At 35.6% G+C, this 11,172-nt stretch overlaps 1 protein-coding gene across 16 annotated transcripts in view; it reads left to right on the plus strand.

The window, feature by feature from the left end:
* The window catches only part of LOC116166335 (homeotic protein antennapedia-like), a 269,786-nt gene extending 264,214 nt beyond the window's left edge, over positions 1–5,572 (plus strand). For 15 of the 16 annotated variants that reach the window (XM_031481268.1, XM_031481275.1, XM_031481267.1 and 12 more), the window contains 2 exons: positions 4,165–4,197; positions 5,035–5,572. In XM_031481268.1, coding sequence (XP_031337128.1) covers positions 4,165–4,197; positions 5,035–5,285 — 284 coding nt within the window. In that variant the 3' untranslated portion in view covers positions 5,286–5,572. The remainder of the gene's footprint in view (positions 1–4,164; positions 4,198–5,034) is intronic. The other variant, XM_031481283.1, reaches the window with a different exon arrangement.
* The last annotated feature ends 5,600 nt before the right edge of the window (positions 5,573–11,172 follow it).

Raw genomic sequence — 11,172 nt, forward strand, 5'->3', positions numbered from 1 at the left:
TTTTTTGAAGATTACTTCTAATTCTCCCTTCTTTTGTTGTTTTACAAGATAGAGAAAAATACATAGGCGCATTTTATTTTCAAATTTTCCCGATAATACCATTTTCGACAAAAATGTAGAAAAAATCTTGTTTTTCGGTTTTGGAGGGCTACTTTCTCCTTCTAGCGGTGATTGTAATTAACAAAATATATCTTCCAGTATTTTTCTTCGAAATATTAAAAAATTGCCCCAAATTTAGATACAGCCACGTGTGATTCTTATTTGTCTGTCCATTATACACTCAGGTGCAACAATAACAAGTTTCCACTTATTAGTCAGCCGTTAATCCATGAAGTACTTAACGTATATAATATTTAACCCTATATTTAGGCAAACATATAGTAAGTGCTCTTCTTTCACTGTATCAACGACGGTAATTGATGGCCGACTGCATTGTTTGTGACTCTATTTCTTATTGTTTTTTAACATTTGTCTAACACAGCAGCCTTGAGGACAGATAAATATTGGTGTGTTCGTTTATGAGACTTCATATTATTTTTTATAATTCTTCTTGTTGTTATCTTCAATTTTTGTTCTCCTGGTGCGTCTAAGTGCTGAAGATTCTACAAAAATAGCTTTTGTGGTAGATGGTCCAAAGTTTGTGAGGTGTTGCTACGTGCTAGAGTACTTTGTTGCATGCACACCGAAGTTCGAAAATGTGTGCAAAAGTTTAGAGAAACCAGTAGGAATACACGAAGGCCGGGATTTCGTAAAAAAAGGAAAACGGCGTTTGTTTTAGCAAGAAGTCAACTTGGAGAGGTTCGCGGCGTGAACGTTATGTGTTAGTTTTGACAACTTGTAGACCAGCTCATGGACCAGAATTGCTACCATCAAACAGCCAGGTTCGTATTCACTTGGTATGGATGTTGGTGGAGTGAGGTGCTATATTGTTCATCGTTGAGTGCAGGTTTTGCTTTTACTCATTACATGGTTGACAAATAGGGTGGAGAAGGCTAGGTGAAACGTATGCTGCTTGTACGTTTTTCCACGAATAAGTTCATAAATGGTCGGACTTTTCATGCCACACCCGTACGAAACTTGTCCTTGTTGAAGGATGATTCTTAACAGCACGTCGATTAATTAACGACATCCTGGCAGATAATGTTCCATTTGCTCCATTTATTGGTGATAATTTGAGGCATGATAATGTAAGGTTGCATGTTGCAAGATTGAAAATCAATATCTAGAGGATAGGTTGAGATTACCCGTACGGATTGTTCAGCATGCTCATCGGACATGCTAGGTAAACGGATAGGGATAGGGAGTCGACCAGTGTCACCAGCTTCACTACAAGATTTTGTTGTGTCTGCTCTCTTAAACCTTGAAAGGATTAGAGGTAGGATTAGAGGGCATTTGAGTAGCGGGCAAAGCACCGCACGGTTTTTTTGATTATTTAATATTTATGCTTAAATAATGTTAAAAATAATTTCAGTAACTGCTATCTTATTCTTTTTTATTAATTTTTATTTGATAATTCTGAAACTAAAAAAAACAAGGTTTTCGTCCTAAGGCGAGTAACTTGGCGTATTTTCCATGCATTGATCAGTAGATATAGGTATTTTCCAAAAGGTTATAGCTGTATGCGCTGTTCCTCTTTACTAGGAGCATATATGGTTAAAATTTCAAAAAATATCTCAATAAATACGAGAGTTGACATTGTGCGCATGCGCATATAAATCGTCAAGATATTTGTTGGTTGAGGCGCCAGACCTGTAAGCTACCGAATGCAAAAAGAACGAACTAAGTAGGTATCTTGAAAACTGTAGGAGTAGTTAACGGCTCAGACGGACGGACGGATGGATGGAGAAAGTCGCCATAATTGTGCCTTCCAAAACGAGTTGAAAAATGCGCTAAAAAAGAGGATTTGTTATAATAATAATATATAATAATAATAACGGTCTTTATTGGTTTTGTTTTAGCTAGCCACGAAAAATACACTGCCTAGGACGAGATTCAGGAGTAGAAATTCTACCCCTGCTCTTGCATCTAACCCATAATGATTCCACTTAATCGACAATGTTGTGGTCATTAGTAGGTAGAGATAACACGGACTTGACAAGACATTGAATAAGTTATAAGTTATATTATAACATAAATCATATTTCTTCAATTTGAGCTGAAATAAATACAAAAATAATTACAGGTTTTCATTAAAATATCCTGCAACTTTCATTGCATTTTATCTCCATATTTCGTTTACATATCGATTCTTGCCATTTTACCGTTGTATCCTTGCTTATATGTATTTAAATGGTTTTGCACAGTGATTATAGATGCTAGCGGGAGTTACGTAATGTTTAGGTACGTTTCTGCTAGAGATATTGCACTTGCATGACGCCTATCGATGGTGTCCGTCCGTGAACACGATAACCGTCAAACGCTTGGACCGATTTGATTCAAACTTTGCACAGTTGACCTATATGCCACATGTAATAATCCTATTGAAAATGGGTCAAATCCAATGACCCCGTGGGCTCACGCTTCTCTGACCCTGCCAAACGCTTGAACGTATTCGGTTGAAACTTTGCACAGTAGACTTATATGACAGATGTAACAAATCTATTGAAAATGGGTCAAATCCAATGACCCCGTAGGGTCACACCGAGGTGCTATGTCGCTTTTTTAGATGCTCCTTAGGGGTTTATTACTTATTAGTATGCTGAGCAATAAGGATTTTTTACTCTTTCATTGTCTTTTTATGTCTGCCCGTCGGTTTGCCCGCCTTTCTATTCTATAACTCGAAAACGAAACCGAATCGGTGAACGTTTTGGAGAATAAGCGGAAGGGGATGTTTAAAAAACATGCATGACGCACTGTAGTTAATTTCTTTCTTGCGATTTTAATTTTTTCCTGGTCTAAAGGATCAAGATTTGTTGGTAGGAAACCGTAATTGCCAACAAATATATTTAACTAATTAACTAATGATTATTGGCAAATTTATTGCGCGATACTTGAACATGAACTTTATTGGTTAAGGTAAAAAGAATAAGACGATGAATAAATTTTCAAGTAAGCTCTACCTTTCATCCTATCGATTAATAAGTACTTATAACTTCGTTTATTTTGTATGTACACGAGCGCCCTAACTTTTTAATTAAAATAATTTAAAAATTCTCGGTGTTGTGAAGATTGCGAGATAGATATAGAGGTAGACAGATGATAAATCGCCTTCATCTCAAATAGCCTTCCCACACGGTTCAGTATTCAGAAAGAATAAAAAGCTACGTTAATTAAAGAAGCATCGAACTAATCAGAGCTCATGTCTGTGTAGAAATAAATCAAACTCAGAACAGTCAGGCTAAAATAATTACATGTCTTGTTCAGGGTAGTGCAGCGTTCATCACGAGCGTTGCATCCAAATCTAATATCGTTAATTAGATAACAGAAAAACTTCGACTATTCGGGATAATTTAAAATGACATTCGCTGCCGGATTATAAATGTCTTCTTTATTTCGAATTTTAATCTCAAAGCATGAGCAACATAAAAAATTTAACGGAAATGAATGTTTTCTAAGGACACGCGGAAAGATGAAGGTTGAAAGTTAAAAATTGCCGGGGGTTCTCTTAGCTCGCACCGAACCGCTCTCCCTACACATGTTAGTTTTTTGGGCTTCGGCTGTGTTGCTGCCAGAAGGTACTATTCATCTTCATCAAGCTCGACATCCGCATGTTTGCTGCACCCCCTGTTCTTACTGTGACTATAAAGTGGTTTTTTGAACGTTCCTATTGGTTGTCGATGTTTATCATTAGAAGCGCTATGATTGATTATTGTTAGGAAACCTGTCTGAGGACATGGCCGTGTGGAAAAGCGATACCATTTAATTTAATCGATACTGTCTTGTTTTCATGCAGTAATGCTAGTAGTCAAGTCATACATAAATATAAATTAAGATAATGTGCACTCAAAAGTGAAACACCCCATTTTTCTTTCTCACCAGTCGCTTGCTTACTTGTTGGGTATACCTACTTGTCACTCGTAGCGTAGTTACTTTAACACTGACCTTCAATTCTTGCTTACCGTAGTTTATGTACAGATATTTCCAAAATACAACTAACAAAGTGTACGTTGTCTAAGAATTTGTTGGGTGTTATAAAATTAATTTTACTCATATTTTTGTACGCAGGGTCTTCGGATAATCCGCTTGCATCCCAAAACGGTAAGTTTTATTACCGGAATCAAAATGTAGATAATAAAGTGATGTCTGTTTAATTTTTATCGGTTTATCGGCGCGTTCATTAAACAGCGCCAACGTCTTTTATTTTCTCGCACATCGCCTAATATAAATTCATTGGATGCACCCATTGAAATAGTGTAGCCGTAGGCATAAAACAATTTAAGAACAATTTAATGTTCAAAATCAATGTTTGCCTTAACAGAAGATCGCAAAAATGTTATTAATTTCCGCTTGAGCAAGAACAAAAACTTTAAATTGGTAAATTATGAATTGTCAAGTTGTTCACATTGTTATGTGTCAGCTGTGCAGGCGGTCGTAATTGGAGACCAATCTTCCAATAATTACTTTGTTCCTTTACTTTTCTTCTCGTATGGCATTTTGTCGGAAGGCAACTCGGTCGTCTGTTTTAAAACGGGATCTATTTTAAATTACATACCGACATTTTCTGATGTTGAGACTCGTAATTTTCTTACAAAATTTTAAAAGTTTGTGCTTATAATAATAGGCAGAAATTATAGAACCTCTAGCATGGTTTTTAGAAAGGGGAAAAATACAGATGATAATAATTATAGTTCTACTTTGTGTTTAAAGGAGGTCGGTCGTCCTTGTGACGCCAATCAAAAAGTACTCTAGGCGGTCTCATGTTGTATCCTTTATAATGGATTTATAAATGATATATAAATCATCTCGGCCATCTCTAGACAGGAAGATATTGCAAAATTCTCGAGCGCCGATTTACGATCTAATTAACGAATTAGTTACGCCATATTATTTAAGCTTAAAAATGAATTGTGTTTAATGTGATTTCTTTGCTTTCAGAAAGGAAGAGGGGTCGACAAACATACACTAGGTACCAAACGCTGGAATTGGAAAAGGAATTTCATTTTAATCGGTACCTGACGAGGCGGCGGCGTATCGAAATAGCTCACGCTTTGTGTCTAACCGAAAGGCAGATCAAAATCTGGTTCCAGAATCGCCGCATGAAATGGAAGAAAGAAAATAAAACCAAAGGCGAAGTCGGTTCGGAAACAGGCGGTGACGATATTAGTCCGCAGGGCTCACCACAATGAATCTCGTACAACTACAATAATGTACCTAACAGCACATTGTAGTCATTTTAAATGCATTTACTTTTAATACTGATCGCGTGATAGCTATTGTACAACTCTTCTTAACAGTTTCGGCAAGACTTTTCTAAATTCCCCACACAACCACAATGACCTCTTATGATAATTGATAAGCCCCCTTTTATGTACATTAAAGTCGATATTTTAGTTGCGATAACTGCGGATATTAGAAGAAATTATAGTTTATTTATTTATATTGTAGATAATAAAAATAGAGTATATTAATTATTTGCCCGTATTTTATATTCGGAGGACTCTTATAGAGAAGGACCTTATAATATAATATCGTTTTAGAGGCCAGTGTGACGTGCAATGAAGTTAAAAATGAACCGTCTTTTAAGGCGAAAATGTGCTGGTTCCAATTTTGTATATTATTACTTAATGTGTATAAAACAAAGTGTTTACGAAACTCAGCCTGCATTTGAAGTTTTCGACATTTGGATTATTACAAACAGGTCAGTGAGAACTAAGACACTTTTACTGAAAGTAATGTGTTGCAAGTTTATTGGGATACTCTTTATAAGCTTGAGATTTATAGTGTGTTAATAAAAAACCCGAGTGACTACTTATTTAAAAAATATTTACATAAATTCAACAATTTGATAGGGTCACTTTAAATGCGGTACTATTTGTTACGTACTTGTAGAAACAAAGTTGTATGTATATTTGGTTAACGTACACTATTAAATGTCGAACAGTTGTAAATACATCCGGTTAAGGAACAGGATATGACATATACGATATTTAAGAATAATACGCAGTTTCATGCCAAAGGTAGACTATAAAGTTATCCATGTAGGATATTGTTATCGTACTCATTTGCTAAAAGAAAATCTGTGAAAATATGATTTGCTTTAAATTTGTTTAAAACATTTCCTTTTTGAATGTATTTGATATAACAGGTACACGATTTGTGAGAGTACAGAGATATCTTTATTTTATATACCTATAATTAGTATCAATTTAATGCAATTGGAGATTGTGATCTCCGAATTTTCTAGTGATAATTGAAACGAAATACGTAACTTTACTACAAATCAAGTATACGTAAATTTAAAGTAAACCACATAGTATCTATTTGTAAAATCAGAGTTCTATCTTTATTAAAATGTGTAAGAATAGATTAAATCAAACAATTTATAAAGATCTTAAGTCCATTTTTATGTAGGTACTCATTTACACTAGTCTTAAAACGTTTTCCTCATTTATAAAGATTTTATGATTGTCCATAAAAGTACAGTTTTTGTTAAGTCTTTTTACTCGGTTAACCACTTATATATGCAGTTATTTATACTTACGTAAACTTAGGGTTTTGCAGTGGCATGTTGTATATTTGTACCTATATGGATAAAATAGCGTATAGTTATTTGTGCTGTGGTGTAATTTAGTCTAGACAATTCAGTTTTTCCAGTCATTTCATTTAGTTTCTTATAAAATAATTATTTCCATGTACGATGTACAATTTCTCAACTTTTACTTATTTCAAAATCAACACTGAAAATTTCAATATTTAAATTCTACCTGCATCTTGTGCTATATTTAATTCATATTTCTGTCTTGTGGATTTGAACTTATTATATACGTACATAAAACTAATATATGTATAAATAAAACTAATTGTAATTTGAAAGTTTTGTTTTAAAGTTCCTTTCAAGTCTGCACAAGTCTATCGAAAGCGCGACTCTCGTAATACTGTTTCAATTCTAAAGTGACGTTAATTACCTCCGTAAAAGCAATTATATTATTAAAGAAGTAGAAAACTCAATACAAATATGGCTTAATTTCCAAAATATAGCAAGATGGCCCCTATTGTAGGGATTATTATTGGTTAACATAACGTGAATAGCTCCGCCTTAGCTCTATTTTTGACGGGATGATGTATTGATTCCTCCGTCTCCCTGAAGTTCACTTAACCACAATACAACTCTAATGTAGTGCCCTTTACAATACCTATCACAATTGTTACAATTGTACCTAAAAAAAGAGCACATCGAACTTGAGACAAAACGGTTGCATTTACTACACGGTAGCTTCTTCACATCATTTCAAGTTTCAATACGAAGGTTATAATTTTGATTAGATACCTACCTACTTTATTATTAGGTAACAATTAAGAACGCAACCGTTAAATAAAATTAGGTACGGTCGATACATTTAGTGTAGTTCAGTGTAGAACAAACATTCATACTTAATCAGTTCATATAAGAAGCGAACGGCATACGAAAATTAATTATTCAACAACAAAAAGATTGCGCACATTGAATTTGACAAAGAAATTATCCCAATAAACGATCGCACTGTTTAACACATAACAAATATTTTATATTCTATAAATAATTGTTTCATTGATGTTCTTGCATGTTGTAGAAAATAGATGCATCTTACAGATAACATTCTTTGACAGAAATATAGGTCACTCTTCTAAGGTCGCAGCTTCTCATGGGTACATGTTAATATTTTCTATATGGAAAGTTTAACCAGTCAGGATAAAAAAAAATCGTAGCTCTTCAATTGCAGGTGTGAGAACTCTGAACGTTTGGCAATATGATTTTGTGGATTTGTGCTACAAGTTTTGGTATATGGATGCGTTGTTTCGCGTGCCATGTAGAAGTGAGTGAATTTAAAAGTATTGAAATTGACGCCTTGACTTTCATCATCTACATGGCAGCCAAGTAATTTGGTTGACGAAGTTAGATGGGATTATCTACAACGGATATAGTGCCTGCACACTTCTGTTTTAGATGGTGCATTGGTAATTCCTTGCTATTATGGATCCAGATCTTAACAGTCGACGCTGGCAAGATTACAGATGTTGCCTGCAGAAACATAGGGGAAATTACTGGAGCAATATAATGACTGCTAACTCTGTGATCACAGGAAAATGACAAAGGAAACCGGCGGGAGGTTTTGACCAACATGGAATTGTGACATTTGGTGTATATTTTACACGCACTATAAGGATGGAATAGCGTCATTTTCTTGGATTATTATTATTCCAGAGGAAGTACTATTCCTGATCAACTGTGCAATATACGGGCAATCCTCAGAGTATACTATGCAGCAACTTATTGCAGTGTTTGGGTATTACAGCTAGTGCCTATGTTGAGGTTTCAATCTGTCCTGCTTACCACCGCTTGTGCACCTAGGGGTGCGAACTCTCGAACTGCTGTGAAGATGGATGTCAGTGAATTGTATCCTAGACAGTTGCTAATGCATTTTTAATATTGTGCATGATTTTTGGAAATAGAAGAAATGCACACGATTTATATTCACAAAGCTTTCAATACAAATTTCTGCATGTCACTTTCCTAGCCGCAACGGAGTATAGATGTGCCATTATCTTATACGAATATATTCTTATTTTTTGGCCAAGGATGCAGTTTCATCATCTTTGCTCCTCCTTTCTATAGGCATGTGAATCGCCATAATTCATATCACACCAAAACCTTTAAACGTATAAACAGTCCATTTTTCGTTTGCTGCGTCCACTGTAGCTGTATAAGGATCGGTTCTTTATTTGACGTAACGAATCAGCGACTCATTCCATCTGTTCGCCAGACCCGGCATCCTCGTATAATAATTTTTGGACGATGAAGATGTTACCCAGAGAGAGAGAGAGAGAGAAAAAGACAATATACATGACCTGCATTTAAAAGTGGGTGCCACCTTTCAAATTGATCTCGGCAAATAACGTATGAGACATAAGTTTTGAGAAAAAATGTCTGATCAACGAAATGAAAAATATGAAAACAAATCTACACAATTGATAGCTGACCAACGGCTTATCGTTCGTTGGACAATGTTCAGATCCACTTCTCGAATTTTTATAAAAATGCGCGCCTGCAATTATTGTTCATTAGGGGCTTCCCATCCGTTGTCGTAAACTTTTCAACACAGTAGCAAACAAAATTCTTTCATTGGCCGAGCTTATGGTACATCTGCTGAGGGGAGGTCTAGCTTTTTCTGGTACAAAGTTAACTTTATTCTGCTCCAACCATTCCCGAGGAATTTCTGGAATAATAACAGTTTCTCCTCAGCGAAATCACCCACCAGAATTTTGTCATCGAATTTCTCCGTTGCTTTTACTTCAATTTTCAATATCGAAGATGTAAAATATAAATTGTTGCGTGGCTAACATTTTGATATCTGAACAAATTCACAACTTCACTTTTGGGAATCTGTCCAACTAAACTGTGTAGATACTCTTGTGAATTTCAAGTTTGCATGACATTTTGAACTTAATTATTGTAACAGTATGAGGTTTAGGAGGACAATGGATTATATAACCACGATGTATTAACGTGCTTCATGGTAACTAGAAGCTAATATGCAGTGTCGTTGGTCGTAGTTGACCGTAAGTCGTAGGCGCATCATTAAACCTATTTTCCTTCAGGACCCCATTCTGGAAAAACTGAATGAAGACCCTATAGCGAATGCCGGACTGCAACAGGGTGGGATGACAGTACATACTGCCCACGCGCCATGAACCCTTTGAAAGATCTTCGGTTCCCACCCGACATTCTTCATAACGTCTTCCACGTGCTGTATACTTAGTTTCTCGACGTACCTCGTTCTTAGTATCTTACTATGGGTCAGTTTTTAAGCTTTTTCGAGAAATCGTTGGCTTAAATTTCATCCCAGAAAATCCTTTGTGGTGCCTTTAAGTATCAAAATATTGAAACTCATCGATTTTTGATCTTCGATCCTTAACTATAAATTGTTTTTTGAAGCCATTTTAAACAGTGGAATAGGTATTAGATACCTGACTGGGCGTTTCTCGTACATACTAAAAAATCCAAATCGCTTTGCCATCAAGTTGGATGTTTGTTCCATGCTCTGATGCTTTTTTAAAATCCAATTTCACACAAATTCGCATATTGTCAAATTCACCAGTTCCTTTTTTGTTGTGTCTCCTGGTGTTCTGGAAACATTCTTTAGAAAATTCACTCTACGGATTTCAATCTTGGGTCACTTTTCGAAGCACTGGTCTGGTTATGGTATAGTCGTATGCATACATTAAAGGTACATTGTAAGCCTTCTATAAAAACGGCCCCAATTCCGACTCCGTTCGCCATTGATAGTTTAACATTTCTGGAACGTTCGAGTTTTAACGTGGAGGATTATTTTTCCAACATTCAAATGTCATAGGATGCCAATTTTTGGAGTAAGTCGTACTAGTCTAGTCCTCAATTTGGGGCGCTTGCACACTTGTTGAGTTATCTTGGTCATAAGTGGGACACAATGGTATAGGTATATTTACATCTGATCTTTAGTGAAAAACGTTTCATTCCTATAATGGGCTACCACCTTCATCAGAATATGCATCCATTCATTCTTATTTATGTGACAAACTTCTCAGATGTCTCATTCCAGAAACGTTTGCATTATAGGTACTTTCACACACCTCCCGTCAAAGTACTACCCTATACAATATGCGCTCTTTCATTGCAGTGGATACGAGGACCAGAGACCGTATTTGAATGAAGATGCAAAAGAGTGTACAAAAATGCAAATGTGAAGAAGAAGATGTTGTGGAAAACAAGACTTAAATAAAGAGTTAGAATGAGGGACAAACTGCATCAAATTTGAGGACGTTTCTTTAACAGCAAAACAAAAATGGATTGAACAAGCGACTGAAAAGTAGAATTTATAAAACTTAATTGCGCATACCTACGTAGGTACTCATAGTACGAATGAAAACAGTATTAAGTAGAAAGAGCCCTTGCGTACTGGTTCAAAAGCAGTGTTTTGTGACGGAATTTTGTTGCAAAAAAAATGAAAATATGTTTTGGATTTGGTGAGAATAGTCAAGAAAGGACGGAAAATTTGC

This window comes from Photinus pyralis, unplaced genomic scaffold (assembly GCF_008802855.1).
Source record: "Photinus pyralis isolate 1611_PpyrPB1 unplaced genomic scaffold, Ppyr1.3 Ppyr1.4_LG3b, whole genome shotgun sequence".
Classification (NCBI taxonomy): Eukaryota; Metazoa; Arthropoda; class Insecta; order Coleoptera; family Lampyridae; genus Photinus; species Photinus pyralis.